The sequence below is a fragment of the Entelurus aequoreus genome, linkage group LG24 (assembly GCF_033978785.1).
Source record: "Entelurus aequoreus isolate RoL-2023_Sb linkage group LG24, RoL_Eaeq_v1.1, whole genome shotgun sequence".
In the NCBI taxonomy this organism is placed as follows: domain Eukaryota; kingdom Metazoa; phylum Chordata; class Actinopteri; order Syngnathiformes; family Syngnathidae; genus Entelurus; species Entelurus aequoreus.
The window spans coordinates 29,098,362-29,122,780 of NC_084754.1; the positions used below are offsets into that span (position 1 = coordinate 29,098,362).

General features: G+C 36.9%; 1 protein-coding gene across 1 annotated transcript in view; it reads left to right on the forward strand.

Annotated features, from left to right (window-relative positions):
* tango6 (transport and golgi organization 6 homolog (Drosophila)) overlaps positions 1-18,085 on the forward strand; it is a 41,359-nt gene extending 23,274 nt beyond the window's left edge. The window contains exons 16-18 of the mRNA XM_062035440.1: positions 11,294-11,445; positions 11,599-11,712; positions 15,337-18,085. Of these exons, the coding sequence (XP_061891424.1) occupies positions 11,294-11,445; positions 11,599-11,712; positions 15,337-15,513 (443 nt within the window). The 3' untranslated portion in view covers positions 15,514-18,085. The remainder of the gene's footprint in view (positions 1-11,293; positions 11,446-11,598; positions 11,713-15,336) is intronic.
* Positions 18,086-24,419: the final 6,334 nt, after the last annotated feature.

The window sequence follows — 24,419 nt, forward strand, 5'->3', positions numbered from 1 at the left end:
AGAAGAAGAGCTTTTTTAATCCTACCCCTTTTCTTTTACATAACAGTTTCTAAAACTTTTGTTCACTTCCTGTTCTCAATTTATCCACAATATACCCCATAAGTAATCACAATAAAAATAAATAATAATTGGTGAAGTAAGTTACATTTCATATGATGAGATAAGTAAGATTATTTTGAGAGTGAAAGAATGGATAAATTAAATAAATTTAGTATTCTTCTTCTTTGTACTTTGTAAACACTTTAAGTTTGAAGAGTTTCTTGAAGTGGATCATATTAGTACATTCTTTGATTGATTTGCTTAATCCATTCCATAATTTAATTCCACATACAGATATACTGAAGGTCTAAGTGTTGTACGTGCATACAAATGTTTTAAATTACATTTCTCTCTAAGATTATATTTCCCCTCTTTTTTTGAGAAGAATTGTTGTATTTTCTTCGGTAGCAGATTGTAGTTTGCTTTGTGCATAATTTTAGCTGTTTGCAAATTCACTAACTCGTGGAGTTTCAGTATTTTCGATTCAATAAATAAAGGGTTTGTATGTTCTCTATATCCGACATTATGTATTATTCTAACTGATCTTTTTTGTAACACCGTTAATGAATGAAGTGTACTTTTGTAATTATTTCCCCATATTTCTACACAGTAGCTCAGATATGGTAACACTAGTGAGCAGTAGAGAATATGAGGTGATTTTTGGTCTAGAACATGTTTTGCTTTATTCATTATTGACGTGTTTCTTGCTACTTTATGTTGTATATTTTTTATGTGAGATTTCCAGTTCAATTGATCATCAATCATTATACCTAGAAATTTGGTTTCATTTACTCTTTCAATTTCTATTCCGTCTATTTGTATTTGTGTTTGACTTTCTCTTCTACTGTTACCAAATAGCATTATTTTAGTTTTACTGAGATTCAACGATAGTCTGTTATTGTCAAACCATCTTTTTAATTTGTTAATTTCTTCTGTTATTATTTGTATTATCTTCTGTGTGTTCTCTCCTGAACAAAACGCTGTTGTATCATCCGCAAATAATACTAACTTTAAATCTTTTGTAACTTTACAAATGTAGTAGTTGGGAGCTGAGTTAAAGCTTTCCACATTTCTTGCTGCTGGATCAGCTCCATGCTGCACAACAGGGCATTTTTACACTTCGAAAAACGAATGTAGACGCGCCGCAGACACATAGCATCAGGCAAAGTTGGTAACAATCATGGCACCCTGTAGTCATGTGAGTGACTTTTGACCAATCATTGAGGAGATTGCCTGAAACCGGGTTGCTCATACTCTCTTTATACATGACTCTGGCACATCCAGCAAGTTACTGGCATCTAGTGACCGGTCAGTATACACTACTACATGTCATCATCTGTTTATTTCTCTTCAAAAAATGTGGTATATTTATATTCGTCGACCATGGGCAAAATCTAACCCATCAGTTCTGTTCAGTTAGACCAGGGGTCGGCAACCTTAAATGTTCAAAGAGCCATATTGGACCAAAAATACAAAAAACTAAGCTGTCAGGAGCCACACTAAATTAAAAGCCTTATATAATTCCTATAATGAAAGCAAAACATGATGTAAGTGTTTATAAGACTGCAAGCTCTTACCGCACCTGCCTCACAGATATTTGGATTTGATGTTGTTAGTGATGTCGTTTTTAGAATATCTGCTTGCACAGGTATTTGTTTTGTTTGCAACAGCCACCTGCCTGGCACCACGCCGTACTAAAAGAAACGTGTGTCACAGGTGTACGCAAATCTTCGTTGACAGAAATGTTGAAATGTAATATTTATTCTACACATTTTTACAACTCTGGAGATCATTAGTAAAACGGAGGGTATTCAGAGGGTGAGATAACTCCTGGAAATTACTGGCTTAGAGTGGCCAAAAGGTATAGATGTGTGTGTGTGTGAGTTAAAGGAAACGCCAGGCCATGTTCTTTAATGGATTTATTATAATCTTTACAAGCTAGGTAACAACTGCTGTGGTTTGGAACAACTTGGCACACAAACAACTATCAGAAATGCAGCCAATATTACATACAGTGTCATGAGACATGCAAATACAAAATAAACACACAGAGGACATAAGTAAAGCAAAATAAATGAGCTGAAATATACCTACAAACAAGACAGCCCTAAACAACATCGATACGCATTTAAGAGGCAACATATGAGACAAAGTAATAATTCCTCACAGTTTAACATTTCATTTTCTGTTATATTTTATGTTGTACAAATCACATTTTGTACAAAGCCACATATATTTTTTTTATTGTTTTATTTATTGAAAATGGTGCACTCTGGTGAATTGCTTATCATTTGTGAAACAAAGGTAATGTTTTCCACTAGTGCTCATGCATATCCAAACATTTCAAAACTGTACATTTAGGATTTCCTAAATATTCCTTTAAAAAAAAAATCTTAGACATTGTCAGGACTTGGACTTTGGCGTGGTTTGTTCTCCCGTGGTGCAAATGATTTGGACCGGACATGGCGTGAAGATGAATACATATTTAATTCTAACTCAAAAAAGTACAAACAAAAGGCGCTCACAGCGGAGGTACAAAACGTGGCTATGAAAATAAAACACTAGCACGAAGGCAGAACTATGGACATAAAACAAAACTTGCACAACTATGGCCTGAATAAATAAAACTTACTTGGAACGAGAAAAAGCATGAAAAAAGAGCAGCATGGATCATCAGCATGAGGGTGTGTAGAGGGTGAGTCAAGAGTGTGATGTCGCCAGGGAGACTTCCTGGCAACAATCGGTTTAAATAATAGTGACATGATTAGTGAAAACAGGTGCGTGACTCAAAACGTGAAACAGGTGCGTGACATGACGATGTGAACCAGGTGAAACTAATGGTTGCTATGGTGACAAACAAAAGTGCACAAAAAGTCCAAAAACAAAACCGAACATGACTAAAACAAAACATGATCACACAGACATGACAGACATAGAGACTTAACAGCATAGCATAGGAACCAGGGGGGACGTGTAATCATATTTTATGAGGAGGATGATATTAGACAGATTAATGAAGCAGTTACAGCAATGAACATTGTAGAGACTGAAGAAGCTGAGCTGAAGTCATAAATTGATTAGTGAAATATGTATTAGCCCATTATTACTTTTTAAACAAACAATGTTAGCAATGAGAGAAACTGTATTGCAGTCAGGAAAGAGATAGGATTGCCAGGGGGAGCTTCAGAGTGTGAGGTAGGATCATAATCATTAAATGATGTGCCAATCATTAAATCGATCTTCCACTAATCAGTATTGGCCGATTTTCATTAAAAGTACCTGATCGTCATTGCCGAATAATGCCTTTTAATGGCAATCACAAAAGCCGATCCCCTCTAGCTGTCACTGTACAGTATTTATTTTCAGTCACTTGACTTAACCTTCTGGGGATTACTTAATTTGATTGACATAGAGTAGGTAAAGGACAAAAAAGTTCTGAAAAAGTTGAGTGTATAAAACATTATTTGCCATTTGCTCTGACAAGTTTAATAAAAGATAATAAGGAACTAGTTTAGATATTGTGTTGATATTGTTAAACTGTCAATATCACTCACCATAAATACATTGAAAATGTTGCAGTTAATACATGTGATCGGTATAGGTATCGTCCGATCTCACTCACGGATGATCAGAATTAGCAGCATAAAACTCTGATCGCAAGATCCCTAAAAAGTATATTATTGATTATAATTAATCCAGAAAGGAGAACAGGTGAGGACTTTTTTGAAAGATGTATTTTGAATACCGTATTTTTCGGACTATAAGTCGCTCCGGAGTATAAGTCGCACCGGCCGAAAATGCATAATAAAGAAGGAAAAAAACATATAAGTCGCACTGGAGTATAAGTCCCATTTTTTGGGGAAATGTATTTGATAAAACCCAACACCAAGAATAGACATTTGAAAGGCAATTTAAAAAAAATAAAGAATAGTGAACAACAGGCTGAATAAGTGTACGTTTTATGACGCATAAATAACCAACTGAGAACATGCCTGGTATGTTAACGTAACATATTATGGTAAGAGTCATTCAAATAACTATAACATATAGAACATGCTATACGTTTACCAAACAATCTGTCACTCCTAATCGCTAAATCCCATGAAATCTTATACGTCTAGTGTCTTACGTGAATGAGCTAAATAATATTATTTGATATTTTACGGTAATGTGTTAATAATTTCACACATAAGTCGCTCCTGAGTATAAGTCGCACCCCCGGCCAAACTATGAAAAAAACTGCGATTTATAGTCAGAAAAATACGGTATGTATTTCATTAATTCCACAGGTTTTGGATTAGGTTGTGTGTCCCACACCCTTGTTTGGCAGTGTAAAATATGGTGCTCACTTTGCCAAGTACACCGTAATCAAGGGAGTTTTGCAAGTGTGCATCACGTCACATTCTTGGGGACAGTCACGATAGGCTTGAGCATGATTACTTTGCCCCTCACTGGCCTGCCCTTACAGTCTGCATGTTTAGGTGTGTGATCATTTCATTTAACACACTTTTTGGTTTTGTAGATTATTTTGAGTTGTTTTGTTCATTTCTATTGTACAAGGTGATGCTTGTCAATCATAATTGGAACTGCCATTTTTTTATCAAATATTTTTTTCCATGCATAACGTACCCGTAGTTCAGTTCGGCTTTCTTGCCTTTTCTGGGTTTTATCTGCCAGATTGCCATTGTTTCGCTTCCCTGAAAGAGACATTTTTTTATTTGTCTAAAGGTTGAGTTGACCTTCAGTTTTTTAGCTTACTTGAAAACATTAAACACTGTTAAACTGAAGAGATAATAGCAGAGCTTTGTTTGTCTAGTTTGTGATCTTGGATAAATAGATCAAAGAACAGTTTTGTTCCTCTGGCTTTAGACAATTTAATTGTAATTTACAGACAGTCTTCACAGATCTTAACACTATTAGCCAAATCTCGGCTCCTTAGCCAGCTCTCTTTTTTTGTATGGCTGCCAGTGCAGCAACATTCACAGCTTGTTGTTAAAGGACTTCGATTTATAGCAAGTGTACAAAATAAAGCCTGAAACTGTCTTGGCTGGCGGCTTGTATTGGAAGTGGAGGCAAGTGACAGATGTACATGACTGAGGACTAGAGTTCCTTCTGGCTTGTTTGCCTCAGATTGATACATTTTAAACAATTTTGTGGCATGTTGATTTGTTCATAGAGTAGGTCTCCTTTCACTTCTTACACTGTCTTTATGTGATATGGAGGAAACCAGCAATGTTTGATGTTTCATGGCACTAAAAACTTAAAGGGGAACTGCCCTTTTTTGGAATTTTTCTTGTCATTCACAATGCTTGTGTGGGACAAAAATGCAGATGTCATATTTTTTGAGCATTCTAAACTAAATAAACGCTCACAGTATGCAGCTAACATTGCAGCTAATGTGATTCACCTATGGTGCGTATAAAGCACTCTAAAAAACCTATATCAACATTTTATATACAACGTTGTAAGTATGTAGGTAATGTAGTAACAGGCACATTCATAATGTAATGTAATATTTACGTATTAAGTAGTATATACGTCATTTTAATTGGGCGCATTGATTTTACAGAGCACAAAGCGACATACTTCCTACATCCGGCAACAAACGTGTGTGTGTTCTAATCACGGCAGACTTGGTAATAGACAACAAAAACTACTTCTTTGGGACAAATGAGGATCCACAACCTTATCTTTCTGAACCTAAATAGAGAATAAACTACTGGTTATTTAAGCTGAGCGGGTGCAAAGACATGATAAAACGGAGCAGACAGGGCCGAGAGAGTCATGAATCTAATGGGAGAAAGGCTGGAAGAGGGAATTGCAAACATTTGCTATCGTGTATTGTTAGTGCCTTTCGTGAGAAATATCCTTCAGCAACAAAGACGCAATGGATCTTCTGTAGCTGCACGTTTCCCACACCAGACATTACTGAAGTGAAGAGAAGTGAATTATATTTTTATAGCGCTTTTCTCTAGTGACTCAAAGCGCTTTACATAGTGAAACCCAATATCTAAGTTACATTTAAACCAGTGTGGGTGGCACTGGGAGAAGGTGGGTAAAGTGTCTTGCCCAAGGACACAACAGCAGTGACTAGGATGGCGGAAGCGGGGATCGAACCTGCAACCCTCAAGTTGCTGGCACGGCCGCTCTACCAACCGAGCTATATCGCCTCAACTGAAGTTCTAGTACTCAAGGATGAGCTGCACAACATTCAGCTAAAGAACAATTGCATAATGTATCCTGATTAATATTTGTAATGATTAAAAAAACTTCTGTTTCATCAGCCAAATAAAGGTTTGAATTTGTAGAAAAAAATGACAAAATAAACCAGGAGCAAAGTTATTAAATATTTTGTGAACATACTCTTAAATAGGAGAGTGATTATTTTATGAATTAACATCACTTAGCAACCTAAATTAATATACATAGGGCCGGACTTACTAAGATCCAAACACCACTTGGTAAACAGCATGTGCAATCTATGAAATTGTGTGTACTATTAGTGGGCGTGTTGCATGCGATGTACTTACACTTTGTGTGCAATCATGAAGTGGTGCAGACCGCCTTATTTAAATGATGATTTTGCATGTACTATACAGGGCATTGCCCTGGAAACACCCATCTACAAACTGAAGAAAATTTCACACATTTGAGAATGATGTACATTAGGCTAGTACAGGGGTGGGCAATTAATTTTCACCGGGGGCCGCATAAGCAACCCGAGCACTGCTGGAGGGCCACACGACAATATTTCAATTAAATTTTGCTCAATATTATTTTTGATATACCATAAGATAAATAATAATGATGATAATAATAATAATAATTAATAATAATAATAATAATTTAATTTAACCTAACTTAACTTTATACAAAAGCAGATTGCTTTTGATGGTCACTTTATCCTGCATTATCCAACATTTTTCCCCATCAGATTTGGACAACCATCTGTTGTTAAAAATAGTTTTTAATCATATTTATTTTATATTGTTTTTTATATTGGTTTTATATGTAATTGTTTTTTCTTTTTATTCAGTCATTGGTGGAGCTAAGGATAATATTTGAATATTCTTTTTAATATTGTTGTGCAGCACTTTGGAAACATTTTGTTGTTTAAATGTGCTATATAAATAAAGTGGATTGGATTGTCACACCTGCCAGCTTGTCCCATTTCAGTCCTAACATGTCCAAACACGCATTTACCTATGTGAACAAGTCATTACCTGTGGTTGTCTCTTTAATTGACTGCATGGCTGCCAGCTACTCCGTGATTTGAAAGTCTGCAGTTATCCCACGTAAGAAGAAGAGCAGCTGGGTGGTGTCACGTACATCGCAGCTCTCATCCAAAGTTAGCGAAAAACAGTCCATGTCTCCGGGCATATCAGCGCAACAAAGTCCAATAAGCACTCCTTAATAAACTCTCCGTCAGAAAACGCCTTACTTTTTTTTCTGGCGCTTTTGTGAGAAATGACGAAACTTGTCCTGACGGCTGCATCTCTGGGGGGGTGAAATTTGGCAAAAAGTCCTTGTTGGGTTTGCAGTTTTACCATCAACGCATCAGCCTCCCTTGCGCGTGCTTCATCAGACACATTCCGGTATTTTCCCTCGTGTTTCTTCGTGTAGTGGCGATTAAAATGATATTTAAACACAGCAAGCTGTGTACCACAAATTAAGCACACGGCTTCACCATTAATTTATGTAAAGAAATACTTGGCAGTCCATGTCTTGTTGAAAACACGCCATTCGTCATCAACTTTTCTTTTTTTAGCGTCTCATCACTTGTCTCTATGCACCTTCACTCACAGGTTCCCCCTGGACATACGGCATAAATAACACATTTCAAAATAAAAGCAGCACAGTTGTATTGCGCGCACGACATAGATGTTTTTTAAACTTTATTTTGTAATTTGTGATTGCGCAGTTCAATTCACTCACAATCGCACACGCGCATACGTCCACACGGAAGTAATACAAATAACGCTTTTCAAAACAAAAGCAGCACCGTTGTATTGCACACTCGACATAGATACTTTTTGAAATTTATTTTGTAATTTATGATTGGCCTAACGCGGGCCGGACAGGGATGCGCAAAGGGCCGGATGCGGCCCGCGGGCCGTACAATGCCCAGGTCTGGGCTAGTATGTTATTTGGGAGGTGGACATAGATGGAAATAATAATGACGCGTGTAACAAAAGAGGACAGGGTGTCAAATACAGACATAAGACAGAAATCAGGAGTGCAGGCTACTATGTTGACCTTCAAGGAGATGGGCAGGACATCTAGCCAGGAGGTATGACAACAGATGGACACACAAGACAACATAATTGACTCGTAGACATCTAATCAGAAAAAGAGGGAGACAAAGCAGAAGATGGAGGGATGAGTTAACAGCACAGCGTGGCATTGCTTGGCAGAGAATAGCTCAGGATAGAACAAAATGGAAAATTGGTGAAGAGGCCTTCCTCCTGCAGTGGAGTGCAGTAGGCTGAAGAAGAAGAAGATATAGAAGTGAAAAGTGAACTATAATAACTATACGCACATATACACATGTTACACGTCACAATAACCACTTATGAGGGAGTGTGTATGCCAAAATGGGTCACAAATGTGTTGTAATATGTAAAAAATTAATGGAATATGGATTGACAATTTTACATTATGACTTAACTGTCCCTCTGATTAGCATTTGTCCATCATCACATCACAAAGGGCTTGAAAGGCTGGCAAGTCATCTTACAGCCCCCTCTTCTTTCTTTGCTCGTCTACTGACAGATCCGTGTGGTAGCATTTGTAGGCAGCCATTTTCCTCCAAGCCATGGAACCCACAGTTATGACAGAGGATTGATTTCCACTGTCGTTGCAACTCCTGACAACATTCAACCATAAGCAAAATTAATTTGATAATTTCTGTAACATTCAATATGACTCACAAATCTGCAAATTAGTAACATCACTGCATGCCACAAATAGCTGACAGTAAGATGTGGTGCTAAAAGGTCACTGCAAAAGAGAGGTGATGACAGTAATGCACCCTTCAGACTGTTATGCAATCGCCACGATTGCCTATACTAATTTGAAGCACTCTTGCACGTTCTCATACATCAATTACGTTGTGTTGCGATTAGAGATTATTATGGGTACCGATTGAAGACCTTGTGTTTAAAAAAGGCTGATGTATGGTCCTTGCTCATTTTGTTGAGGACATTAACCATGGCAGCAGCTCCAGCTGAAGACAACATCAGATTTAGCATGTTATTGTATGTTTACGTCACTGGCGTATAGAGTAAGAAGAGGGAGACATAGAGTAGAATAGAATTTTATTAGAACAGGGATGATACAGTTCAACATAGTTTCATGAATGCAGCTGATGTGCTGCGCTGAGAGTTCATTGCTAATGCTATTTTCCAACTATTGTCCCTAGGTGGGCTTTTAGAAAGTTTAACAAACTCTTAATACACCATACAATCCATCAATATTCTAAAATATTGCATAGTGAAAAAAAATACAAAGTACAAGGTAAGACGTTAAAAAAAAACAAGGTCAACCAGGGCCAAGTTTTCCCTCTAGCTGATACTTTACCTTTGATGAGAACAGATTCATATCTGAGCTTAATTGATTTCTTTTGGTAATGCCTTCCATAGTTCAGTCTGTGATGGAAAAGGCATATTGTCCAGATGTCATGCCAGAAAGAAAGGCCAGAAGAAAAATCCTAATTGCAATTTTTTTCGCCAAAATTGCATAAGCGATTTGATTTCCGATTTTTAATTTTAGTAATTTAAAAGCATAAACCTTCTAGAATGATGAGTGAAAGAAGTCCAATTACTTCTAATCAATGAACATATTATTGTCTCAAGTTGACACACATTAGAACAATATCAAATTATGTTCTTTCAAAAATATTTGGGTTAACGCATACAACACCACTGTTTGCGTACACAATGTTATGCAGAGGTGTACCTAAAATAATTTTATAAACAAATGATACTGTTTATTGTTGTGGTGGAAAATTGGGGGTGCAAAATATTTTCTTCTTTCTAGTGGGGGCGTAACAGAAAATAATTGAAAAGCGCTGGTTTAAGTAAAGGAGCATGTGCCTAAAAAATAAATTATGTGATTAATCTATGTTTATACATGATTACTCTATAATATTTTGGAAACAATCACCTGAGTCGATGCAATAAATTTAACAGTCCTAATTTTTTGTTAAACGAGTTAATCATCTTAATCTAAACATTTCAACAATTTGAAGTGAAGTGCATAATGTTTATATAGCACTTTTTCCTCTAGTGACTCAAAGCGCTTTACACTTAGAAACCCATGAACTGCATTAAGCTACATTTACACCATGTTGGGGGCACTGGGAGCAATGTGGCTGAAGTGTTTTGCCCAAGTACACAACAGCAGTGACTAGAATGATGAAAGCTGGATTTGAACAAGGAACCCTTAAGTTTCTGGTTGGCCGCTCTACAAGGTGAGCTACACAAGTGTGATTTATGTTCTCCAGTCTTTTTCCTAAAATGTTTGGCACTGTACAACAGATGGTCTGTAATAGGGATGGGAAAAATAATCGATTTTTAGATGCATCGCATTTCAGACATGGACGACTATAAAATCGTTTACTAAATGTCAATGATCAATCATCGATTTATTTATTGTAAATAAGGTAATGCAGACAGTTCTAAAATGTGGCTGACTGCAGCGAGTCACCTCACTGAGAGATCTGACCAGCTCCTTTATTTTAGGGCACTTATCTTCCAGTTTTGCTCACATTTACATTAATTTGATAAATGTGATGGGAATTAATATAACTGTTTCTTATTAAAAATGCACAGTTTTTAAAAGTTGCAAGTGATAAAAGCTTATTTAGTGAAACGAAAAGAAATGTAAAACTGGATCAATATTCATAAATTAAAGATGCATCAGTAATCGATTTTTAATCGAATCGTAGTTCCTGAATCGTAATCGTTTTCGAATCGTGAAGTGCCCAAAGATTCCCACCTCCACTCTGTAACGTCAAAAGTCATGAAAATAAAGTTCATATTCCTTGTCATTTTACTTTACTTGAAAATTAGTATTGAACAGGAAAATGCTGGGGTCAGAAGTCACATTGTATGTTCAGGGTTTTTGGCATTGTTCTAATTGCAACTTTTATCCCAATTTTCCCCATTGCTTGTCAATCATTGCTTTGCAGGGAAACACACACTGTGTGACAGTATTTGACTTCAACCTCATCTTTCTCACCTCTCATCTGTAGGCGATTTGGCGCCGCACCTGGGTCATCCCCTGGTGGCTGTGTTCCTGAGAGGAACGAGAGACTCGGACCAAAGCGTCCGGGCCAGCAGTCTGTCTAACCTGGGGGAACTCTGCCAGAGATTAGACTATGCCCTCGGTCCACTGGCTCAGGAGGTGAGTGGAAACGCATTGATGGACACCATTAAAAATTATTTCTAATAATACTACAATAATAAAATATGCATCCAAAGTGCTTGTCTTTTGATAGAGGTCTGACATTGGCTTAGCTACTATTGACTGCAGTGATGCCTCTTTTGTGTTGTGCAGCTGAGCTCCTGTTTAACTGCTGTGATAAAAACCGAGAAGGAAGCAGAGGTGAGGCGAGCTGCAGTCCATGTTATTACCCAGCTGATCCGAGGCCTTAGTCACAAAACCACTCAGGTAACTCACAAAGACAAAGTGTGTGAATGAGCGAGCCGACGAAGATAAAATGTAGTATAGTTGTTGAGGACACGGTGTGCGATATCTGGTGTGCTGCAGCCTGATATTCCTTGCTTCTGTCAGAAGGCTTTGACAACTACTCCAATGAAGAAGATTTCCGACTTGTCTTTCGAAATTGTATATATTTCAGTTTGTTGGTATAGATCAGGGGTGTCAAACTCATTTTAGCTCAGGGGCTGCATGGAGGAAAATCTGTGCACACGCGGGCCGGACTATTAAAATCATGGCATTAAAACTACAAAATAAAGACAACTTCAGATTGTTTTCTTTGTCTTACTTTGGCCAAAAATAGAACAAACACATTCTATAAATATTACAATAAAAATATTTTAAAAAATACGGCAGCGTAAAGTTTAAATCCATGAAGGAAAGAAGAAAGTGAATAATTGTTGAATAATTCGTTTATAACTGAATACATTTACATATGAATAAAAATGTGTTTTCTTTTGTATTATTTTTTTATGAATTCAGTAACGTTTATGACAACCTTTTTCCAAACCACAATATAGAATGTGAGATATAACAGGATATTGCATACATTTATCATTTGTTTTCAAAACGCTTACAAAATAGTGGGACCCTAAACATGTACTGTGGGACCCCATTTTTGTGACTTGATTGGGTTCCTGGGACCCCATTTTGAAAATTCCTAGCGCCAACACTGATGGAGTATTGGTGCGTGCAAAACAGCAGCAGGCGGCTGTGGCCTGCGGCCCGGTTTTAATAGTCAAATATAATCCTGGGGGCCATAGATAATTAATTTGCGGGCCGAATCTGGCCCGCGGGCCTTGACTTTGACACCCCTGGTATAGATCAACACATATTTATCCATACGTGGCTGTGTATGTGCTGTATATGTGAGTGAGAGAGTGTGAGTGTGAGTGTGAGTGTGTGAGGTCTATCATCAAGAACGCACACAATGTCCACCAACAAAAAGAGGAGGAAGAGTGCGTGTGAATTATATCCGGGCACCTCTTTCACAAGGATTTGTGTCAGCTGTGCACATGACTCTCAGGGTATGTGTTCCTGGTCTTATCGATGACCTCACGGGTAAGTCAGGTGATTGACAGCCAATCACAGGAAGTTTTATACAATAGTAATATTAGTTAAAAATATTTAAAAAATGTTTGGACAAAATCACCATTTTATTAAATTGTTTAAATCTAATAGCTGTTGCTGACATACTTTTATTTATTTGCTAAAGCAGCACATTGATTATGCACCATGAAAAGTGCAAGCATAAAACGTGAGTCAGAAAATTATCCCAGCTAATTGGTTGACATGTGCTTAATTGACATTTAAAATATATTCCGTACATTAATTCCATCATTTCGTAATGTCTGTTTAGTAAAACAAAAATGGCCTCAGAGTATGAGAAAGTTCTGTTCACAACACTGCTTTAGAGTTGCCCTTCTTTTGATGTAAAAAACACATCTAGCTGGGATTTTTCTATTTTTCCCAATATTGTTTCCATACAGGTTCAAGCAAGCATTTTTTCCATTTATATTGGTTGGAATGCTTTTCATAAAAAATGCAGGCTTATTGAACGGTTATCCAAAGAAGCATGTCAAATACGGTATATATTTTTTTAGCAGATTTCTTTAACTAATTATTATTGGTGAAATATACAAAGTTGTGCTGGTGTACTCACTACGCTGCTTTAAGTATTGTGTTTTGGAAAGTGGGAGGTGTCAGAGTGACAGGTCTTTTAATTTAATGTGGTGTCTTCTGGAAAGGTTTTACCTTTCGTCAGCTTTTCACCGAACGAAACAATGTTTTACATTTACTCCACTTCCTAGTTTGTCAGTGACCGTAGAACAACAATGGTGGTGCACTGACCCGTCAGTCAGTTATACATTTGCTGTCCCACTCATTTTGACACAGTAAAACAGGAAATGGAAGGACACACAATTATCAGGATTACACTAAAATACCAAATGCACCAATCAATTATAGTGAGTTAAGGATCTGGATGAAGATGTTCATAGAGGAATTTAGTACAGTTTGAGTCACCACTATGAACGTTCAACACCCCAGAATATACCATCACACATACCCTGTCTAACTAAGATGTGGACAACAAACACAAAATGACTACAATAATTAACAGACCTTTGAAGATGTCAGCGCTCTATCTACGCGAGGACATTCTACTGTAAACAACACAATGTGTATACGCTTTTCACATAACTTGTCTTTTCACCAAAGCGCTTCCACTTTAAAATAGCACATAAAAAAGGTATAGTAGGTCCACGTTGTGGATCAATGTATGTTTAGAAAAACCGCAAAATGAAACATGATTAATATAGATTAAAATTGAATGTAAATATGATTAAACTAAATCAATCCACATCAACACTGTGATTAATCTAAATAATTCTTATTCAACACCACTTTTGGGACTACAAATTAAATGTATTCTGTAACTTCGTATTTTTTATATCATAAAAAAATGGAACGGTGAGGTTAAGTTAAGTTAAAGTACCAATAATTGTCACACACACACTAGGTGTGGTGAAATTTGTCCTCTGCATTTGACCCATCCACTTGTTCACCCCCTGGGAGGTGAGGGGAGCAGTGGGCAGCAGCGGTGCCGCGCCCGGGAATCATTTTGGTGATTTAACCCCCAATTCCAACCCTTGATGCTGAGAGCCAAGCAGGGAGGTAATGGGTCCCATTTTTATAGTCTTTGGTATGACTCGGCCAGGTTTTGAACTCACAACCTACCGATCTCAGGGCGGACACTCTAACCACTAGGCCACTGAGTAGGTCTTTTAGATGGGGGAGGGGTTCACAGCAGTACCAGCTGCTGGTTGAAAAGAGCTAATACATGCTTTTTTGTCAGTCTCTGCAGTAGATGTGTGCTGTTGCTTTAAAAAAATTTTTTTTTGCTGAATATAGCAACAAAATCGCTAAGTTGGCAACAATGTTCTCTGCTGTTACATCTTCTTTGTGCTAAAAAGCAGAGTTATGATGGCAGCTATTGCATAGATATGACTACTAACGACAACTACATTCACAGACAGTCCTCTTATGTGTTTATGACAGTCCTCTTATAATGGGTGAGGGCGAAAAGGTAGCGCTAAATGTGTCTGTTATGGCCCCCCACAAATGATTAATTGCATGTATGGAAAGACTCTCATCACCCTCGAGTTGGTGTCCTAACCCGGTGGCTCAGGTGTGGCTGTAAAGTGAGCTGTCTGCTAAACTCAGACCAGGGCCTGTCATTACATTGCAGAAAGGCAGCAGTGCACCAGCTGTGCAGAGTCTAATGATACCTGCAGACATGAGAACAGACCACATCACAAAGGTTTAGGCCAGTCAGTGGGGGTTTGAGTGGGGTGTAAAAGGTCACAAGGGAGGATTATCCCAGTCGATTCTTCAGTCAGTTGCTCTGTCAATATGTTTATTAACCAAGACACGTTACTGGCTGGGAGGGTCTCCAGATTTGTTTCTTTGTGTGCGCATGCAATTGTTGTATTATGAAGTGATTGTATTCTTGCATTAACTCTGTTGCAGCCAGTCCTCTGTTCTACTTGACCATTTTGTCTGTCCTTTGTCCAGGTCCTCAGGGATGTTTTGTTGGATCTGTACCGAGCGCTAAAGTGGGTGGTTCGCTCCGACCCAGATGAGGTCACGGTGCTTCATGCCCAGCTGGCTCTGGAGGAGCTAGACGCCGTTATGAGAAGCCTCATCTTTCCCAAGCAAAAGTTGGAAAAGAAGATTGTTGTCCTGCCTTAAAACTGTTTTTGAATTCTTATGCTTCCAGCACCAGTTTTGCCTTAAGTTATGTACATTAGTATCATAGCAAAAAGTGGCCAGACAGAAGTACGTCTTTAGTATTGCTGCGTGGTTTGCTTTGGAATGATGTATTACCTACAAGCATGCTTGCAAAAGTTGCAAACCTTTAATCAGAATTTACAGCAATGACGTTGAAATTTGCAAGTTTGTCTACAAATAGAGCATAATTGTTGGGGGGAAACATCATGCAGAATAATCATGACTAGGGATGTCCGATAATGGCTTTTTGCCGATATCAATATTCCGATATTGACCAAACCCTTAATTACCGATACCGATATCAACCGATACCAATATATACAGTCGTGGAATTAACACATTATTATGCCTAATTTGGACAACCAGGTATGGTGAAGATAAGGTCCTTTTAAAAAAAAAATAAGATAAGATAAATAAATTAAAAACATTTTCTTGACTAAAAAACAAAGTAAAACAATATAAAAACAGTTACATAGAAACCAGTAATTAATGAAAATTAATCAAATTAACTGTTAAAGGTTAGTACTATTAGTGGACCAGCAGCACGCACAATCATGTGTGCTTACGGACTGTATCCCTTGCAGACTATTGATATATAATTTAGGAACCAGAATATTAATAACAGAAAGAAACAACCCTTTTGTGTGAATGGGGGAGGGAGTTTTTTGGGTTGGTGTACTAATTGTTAGTGTATCTTGTGTTTTTTATGTTGATTTAATTAAAAAAAACAAAAAACTATTACCGATAATAAGAAAAACGATACCGATAATTTCCGATATTACATTCTAAAGCATTTATCGGCCGATATTATCGGACATCTCTAATCATGACTATACAGGGGTGTATATGTTTTGTATATTGGGCTGAATATACAAAATGAATACAAATACCACATATTTTTGTTAAAATATTGTATTTACATCTATTCAGGACATTTCTCTGCTTTTCCTGAGGGTATAGCATCACCCCCACTTTTTTAGTGTTTCTCCACTGTTCAGTCATTTTGAACATATTTAAAATACATTTTGTATTGAAACTGTCTAAATGTCATATCTTTGGGTGGGTTGGGAAGTCTTGATCTGAGGAAGGGCTTTGTTTTAATCATACCCTCCATTATTTCTCTGGGTTTTGGGGGGTGTAGTTGTTGAGACGACATAAGGATAAGTTCTCAGAAAAGTAAGCAATATTAAAGAACAAAAACATTGAACAAATTACCTTTTCAACATACAAATTACCACCATGCTGCAAAAATGTACCAAACCAGGTGTTCAAAGTCACTCATTTAAGTCTGCAAAACCTCACAGACAAACTAAACATTTACGCTGAAGATATAACAATTCTACCAAAAAATAAAACAATTACTCTCAAGGGACGTATTTTAAAAATTACACTGGCTAAAGCACATTAAAGATTTGTTTCTAAAGTTGCGATGACAAAATTCTGGGGAGTCTGTTTAATGCTAAAGTGGAGAGCGACAACACTGCGCTAAATAAACATTCTCGAATGACTTTTGGGGTTTGAACTGACTCATGAGACATTCCTTCTTTTGTCCTCCCATCATGCCGCTCGTCCATGCAGTGAATGAAGCGCAACCTCGCCTGTTCTCCCTCGGAGGGCAAACATGGCAGTCTTCGGCCTCGTTTCCATGGATTTGTCCCTCAACACAGAATCCAGGCTTTCTGCAGGCTTTTCAAATGCAGACTCTTTCAGGCTGCTGGCAGATTTAGTCCTCTCTAAAATATCACTAAACCCGGCTCTTAAATCAAAGCTGTGTTCACAATGGGGGTTTGCTATTGTTCTGTTGGTTTGGAGCTACAGCTGACCACTTTAGCAGATATACACTTGCACTCAAAATTCTTCAACCCATTTTTAAATTACAGTCATTTTCAAAATCTCCAACTAATAAAAAAAAAAAAGTGACTACTCGTATATTAAATGTGTTGAAGTAGTTCAAGTGGGTTTGTTTATTCAAATTACAGTAAGACTGAGACACAACAAAGTTCCAACTGTGGGTTTGTTTGCACAGAAGGACAAACTTCTATGACCTCTGACCTTACAAGTATTCTGCATTAATAGGAAAAATTGTCAATAAAATTTCAGTGGCAAAATAAAATCCTTGTCTATATAGTTTAGTGCAGGCCTGGGCAATTATTTTGACTCTGGGCCAAATTTAGAGAAAAAAATGTGTCTGGGGGCCGGTATATCTATTTATATATCTATGTATACATATATACACACACACACACACATATATACACTACCGTTCAAAAGTTTGGAGTCACCCAAACAATTTTGTGGAATAGCCTTCATTTCTAAGAACAAGAATAGACTGTCGAGTTTCAGATGAAAGTTCTCTTTTTCACAAATGTGATGCTCCAGAAACTCACTCTGCTCAAAGGAAGGTCAGTTTCGTAGCTTCTGTAACGAGCTAAACTGTTTTCAGATGTGTGAACATGATTGCACAAGGGTTTTCTAATCATCAATTAGCCTTCTGAGCCAATGAGCAAACACATTGTACCATTAGAACACTGGAGTGATAGTTGCTGGAAATGGGCCTCTATACACCTATGTAGATATTGCACCAAAAAAGTTATCTTCATTGAAAAGTACAGTGCTTTTCCTTCAAAAATAAGGACATTTCAATGTGACCCCAAACGTTTGAACGGTAGTGTGTATATATATATATATATATATATATATATATATACATATATATATATATACATATATATACATATATGTAAGCTGTGAAAATCTGTTGTACAATATGTGTGCTTGGGTCCTATTTTAGGTACACTAATACAAAACCTCACAATAACGTCTGGTTGAATGCTAAAAACGTTATGACAGTCCGCCTTAAAAAACAGAATGGAATTTAAAAATTTTTACTGAATGAGACACCCAGAATGTACATGAAAATAAAGAATGTGGGATTTACAATATTAACTATGAATGATAAAACACTGAATATTGACAACATATGAACATCACAACCCCTCTCGATTGACATATTTTACAACCTACCAACCAATGCAATAAACACAGCGAAATATGAACGCGAAGGGTAAAAAAAAACAATCTGATATATCACTAAGCTTTACAACTTTGTTGTAAAAAAAATGTTCCTCATCTGTCCCTGACCTAAATTTCAGGCTGGCCGCTCTAGAAACACTCTGTGGAAACAAACCACGCCCACACTGCTTGGTGCCTCGTCTGAGCTGCCTTGACTTCCATTACCATAGTAACTAATTAGAATACCATAGTAACTAATTAGATTACCATAGTAACTAATTAGATTACCATAGTAACTAGTATATCATGCAAAAGCGCAGATTCCAACCATTGAAATACTTTGTATAGTTCAAGACTTACGGTCATTTGAAGACATCACTGCACATCATAATGGCAGCTACACTTTCCATATTAAAGATCTAAGAAAATGATTTGGGAATGTCCAGCGGGCCAGATTGAAAAACTTAACGGGCCGCATGTGGCCCCCGGGCCTTAATTTGTCCAGGTCTGTTTTAGGGTGTCCAAAGTGCAGCCTGCAGGCCATTTGTGAAAATGCAATGAACAAAAAAATTACAATCGCGGAGGGAAAAGCAAAAAGGGGAACAAAAGTTAAAATGTTGATGCTTTATTAACAATCTTTTCTAAAGCTTTTTTATTATTATTATTATTTTATATAATTAACTAACAGAGCGGCTTAAATTCAACATTTTATATAAAAAATTAAATAAAATCGCCCTCGGATGAGCCCTTGATTTTCACTATCTGACCTTTAGTAGAAAAAGTTACAGTAGTACAACTGAAACATAAGAAATCATTCAAATCCAATTCATTCGTTCCAAAACTATTTAGACAACACGTGTCGCGTAGAGTTTTACGTGCAGAAAACTATGTGAAATACAGTACATACAAACCCCGTTTCCATATGAGTTGGGAAATTGTGTTAGATGTAAATATAAACGGAATACAATGATTTGCAAATCATTTTCAACCCATATTCAGTTGAATATGCTACAAAGACAACATATTTGATGTTCAAACTCATAAACTTTTTTTTTTTTTTGCAAATAATAATTAACTTAGAATTTCATGGCTGCAACACATGCCAAAGTAGTTGGGAAAGGGCATGTTCACCACTGTGTTACATGGCCTTTCCTTTTAACAACACTCAGTAAATGTTTGGGAACTGAGGAGACACATTTTTTAAGCTTCTCAGGTGGAATTCTTTCCCATTCTTGCTTGATGTACAGCTTAAGTTGTTCAACAGTCCGGGGGTCTCCGTTGTGGTATTTTAGGCTTCATAATGCGCCACACATTTTCAATGGGAGACAGGTCTGGACTACAGGCAGGCCAGTCTAGTACCCGCACTCTTTTACTATGAAGCCACGTAAATGTAACACGTGGCTTGGCATTGTCTTGCTGAAATAAGCAGGGGCGTCCATGGTAACGTTGCTTGGATGGCAACATATGTTGCTCCAAAACCTGTATGTACCTTTCAGCATTAATGGTGCCTTCACAGATGTGTAAGTTACCCATGTCTTGGGCACTAATACACCCCCATACCATCACAGATGCTGGCTTTTCAACTTTGCGCCTATAACAATCCGGATGGTTCTTTTCCTCTTTGGTCCGGAGGACACGACGTCCACAGTTTCCAAAAACAATTTCAATTGTGGACTCGTCAGACCACAGAACACTTTTCCACTTTGTATCAGTCCATCTTAGATGAGCTCAGGCCCAGCGAAGCCGACGGCGTTTCTGGGTGTTGTTGATAAACGGTTTTCGTCTTGCATAGGAGAGTTTTAACTTGCACTTACAGATGTAGCGACCAACTGTAGTTACTGACAGTGGGTTTCTGAAGTGTTCCTGAGCCCATGTGGTGATATCCTTTACACACTGATGTCGCTTGTTGATGCAGTACAGCCTGAGGGATCAAAGGTCACGGGCTTAGCTGCTTATGTGCAGGGATTTCTCCAGATTCTCTGAACCCTTTAATGATATTACAGACCGTAGATGGTGAAATCCCTAAATTCCTAGCAATAGCTGGTTGAGAAAGGTTTTTCTTAAACTGTTCAACAATTTGCTCACGCATTTGTTGACAAAGTGGTGACCCTCGCCCCATCCTTGTTTGTGAATGACTGAGCATTTCATGGAATCTACTTTTATACCCAATCATGGCACCCACCTGTTCCCAATTTGCCTGTTCACCTGTGGGATGTTCCAAATAAGTGTTTGATGAGCATTCCTCAACTTTATCAGTATTTATTGCCACCTTTCCCAACTTCTTTGTCACGTGTTGCTGGCAAGAAATTCTAAAGTTAATGATTATTTGCACAAAAACTTTTTTTTTTTATCAGTTTGAACATCAAATATGTTGTCTTTGTAGCATATTCAACTGAATATGGGTTGAAAATGATTTGCAAATCATTGTATTCAGTTTATATTTACAGCTAACACAATTTCCCAACTCATATGGAAACAGGGTTTGTACATCTCATTGCAAAGAAACAAGCCGAGGACTCCCACTAATTCAGCGTTATAGTGAGTTGTATTTTTCATGCACTTATTTTTGCTGTATTTATCTGGCACAAGTGGAAAGCCGGTACCTAAAAATAATGCCTACAAACCGGTCCGTGGTGCGAAAAAGGTCGGGAACCACTGATATAAATGACAAAGGAAATGGATAAATAAATATGTTTTAAACTCACTTTTACTTTCACTTTTGTTGGCAAAGACCACAATGAGTGGAGAGCGAGGAGGGGAGGGGACACTATCTTCATACTTTTACTTGGCTGCGAGTTCTTGAATTCAATAATATTTCACACTTTCTTTATCAAAGTGCTGGAATCCACAACTTTCTTTGGCCCCACTGTGATTTATTTTGCAGTCGTAAAGAAAAAAAACCCACAGATACCGTGAGATTGTTGTTGATTCTGCAGAATGATAAGCGGGCAAACGTGCAATGTTTGTACGAACAATCTAACTGAGACGGTGTACAAAAAAACAGGGCAAACTTTTGGTGTGACTTTTCATTGAACACCAAATCTTTGAGAGAGTATCTTTTCCGGAATTTTACCAATTAAAAACTCAGTGAAAACCATTGTAGTTATTTTAATGGAAGTTTTTTAATAGGCTAAAGCCTAAAGTGATACAACATATTCCTCCCATTTGAATATAACATCAATTATTAGCATACAAACTGGTAAAAAACACCAGCTGTTTGTCAAAATCTGACAGGTTAAGTTGTGTAAGACAGGTGTGTGCTGAGATGGAACATGCAAAAAGAGCCTCACCACCTTCTTAATTCCAATTTCTAATCCCAAACACTGCAGTTACCTTTGAAAAGATTTCACCTCTTTCAGGTGACGTCTTCATGTGTCTGTCATTACGGTGAGATAATCATTCCACAGCTTTAGTTTTAGCTGAAGTGCCGCTAAATATTCTCACTATTTGATAAGGGAATTTGACAGCATTTACTTGCCTGGATACACCACATACTATACAGTCATGAATAATTGTTTTATTATTGAAAACATTGTGCCACTTTTTCTCCACATCACTCTGATATGACAACGGCTGCTTACATTTATGTATTTTCTATAAATATTGTGTTTTTCTGTCTTTGCTATTTACTTTGACATCACTATTACTAATATGTTCTGCATCACACATAATAATAATGTGTTGCAATGACAATAGAGGTTGGGACACAAGCTAATAATATTGTACATGATTTTAAAAAATCTATATGATTTTTTTTTTATTTAATATAGATCCTCCTGAGAGCCAGCATTCAATGTAGTGGACATCTGTTTTATTTATTTTTTTACCTGAAATTAACTCTGACAAATGAAACAGATACAAAATAAATGAACACCATGAATAAATAATATAATACAAAATATATATCCATGTTTAAATGTTGTTGTAATAAAATATTTTTTTAAATTATTCAATTCAAATATTAGTTTAGATCAGGGGTCAGCAACCCGAGGCTCTCGAGCATTTAAAAAAAAAATTGTTTTAGTATGTTTTTTGTTTGAGGACAAACATGACACAAACCTTCCCAATTGTTCGAAAGCCCACTGTTTAATATTTGTGTGTGTATGCTTCACTGATGAGACTATTTGGTGAACATCGTTTTGTCCTACTAATTTCGGCGGTTCTTGAACCCACCATAGTGTGGACTGTGACGCAACAGTTTGTTTACATGTAAAATCTTCCACTCCTTCTTTGTCTCATTTTGTCCACCAAACGTTCTATGCTGTGCGTGAATGCACAAAGGTGTGCTTTGTTGATGTTATTGACTTGTTGGAGTGCTAATCAGGCATATTTGGTCAGTGCATGACTGCAAGCTAATCAATGCTAACATGCTATTTAGGCTAGCTGTATGTACATATTGCATCATCATGCCTCATTTGTAGCTATATTTGAGCTCATTTAATATCCTTTACTTTTATCCTATTTGTGTATAATTTTTCATTCATTTTTTTTTCATTTATTTATTTATATTTCCATGCCTCATGACACATTATCTGTATGTAATATTGGCTGCATTTCAGATAGTTGTTTGTGTGCCATGTTGTTCCAGACCACAGCAAACATTACCTAGCTTGCCAAAGATTGTAATAAATCTATATAAAGAAGACAGCCTGCCGTTTCCTTTAACTTGGACACACATAAGTTGACATAACTATACCATTGGCCATTAAAAGCCAGCTATTTCCAGGAGTTATCTCACCTTCTGAGTAGCCTCTGATTTACTAATGGTTTCTAATGTTGTAAAAATGTGTGGAATAAATATTACATTTCAACATTTCTGTCAACAAAGATTTGCTTCAGCCTGCGACACATAATCATTTTGATAGTAGGCTAATATAGCCAATATAGACACTTACGTCATGTGTTGCCTTCATTATAAGACTTATATAAGGCTTTTCATTTTTTGCGTCTCGGGACGGATTACTTTTTTGTATTTTTGGTCCAATATGACTCAACATTTTGGGTTGCCGACCCCTGGTTTAGATAAATGTATGTTTAATTACTGCATGAATTAATGCACAAAGTTTGTTGTTGTATTTACATATTGTAAACATATTACATATTACATATGTAACATAACATATTACATATATTACATATATGTCAAACGATTGCTTTTTTAAATCAGATTAATCACAATTTGAATTTGGATGATTCCTGATTGATCACAAGTGATTACTTGCGTGCATAATTTAAATCAACTTAAAAAAGACCTCCATATTTTGTCGCAAATGCAATTGTATTGTTAGAATGTCATTCAGGAACATTTGTAAGTGTTTCACTTTAACACACTATGTCTATTTGTTTAAAACGTGGTAGCAGTTTTATCTTAAGTCCCATCTTGGTGTGTTTTGAAGTGAAATTTGCCAGCGAGTACACAAGTTGGAGTCTCCTTAGTCCTGATCACTGACCAAATAATACACCTTTCAGGTAACCATCCACAGTTAAGGTAAAGGGGCATGCACGGTCAAAATAAATTGCGCGATTAATCTGCTTATATACATATATTATTTTGTGAATAATTTATTTTACATCATACACATATTTCAATGATTTAATTCAAACCATTTTTCAACGATTGATATGTTTTATTTAAAGTATAAATTAGTGCATTCATTTGATTGTTTTTTATATTATAAATCATCCATCCATCTATATTCTACCGCTTGTCCCTTTCGGGGACGCAGGGGTGCTGGAGCCTATCCCAACTGCAATTCAAATCATTTTTTAAACTTGTTTTTAATCATGACATTTTTTTAACTTGTATAATCCTTTGAGCAAATTACAGCATGTGATTGTTTTTTTAAATGTTCCAA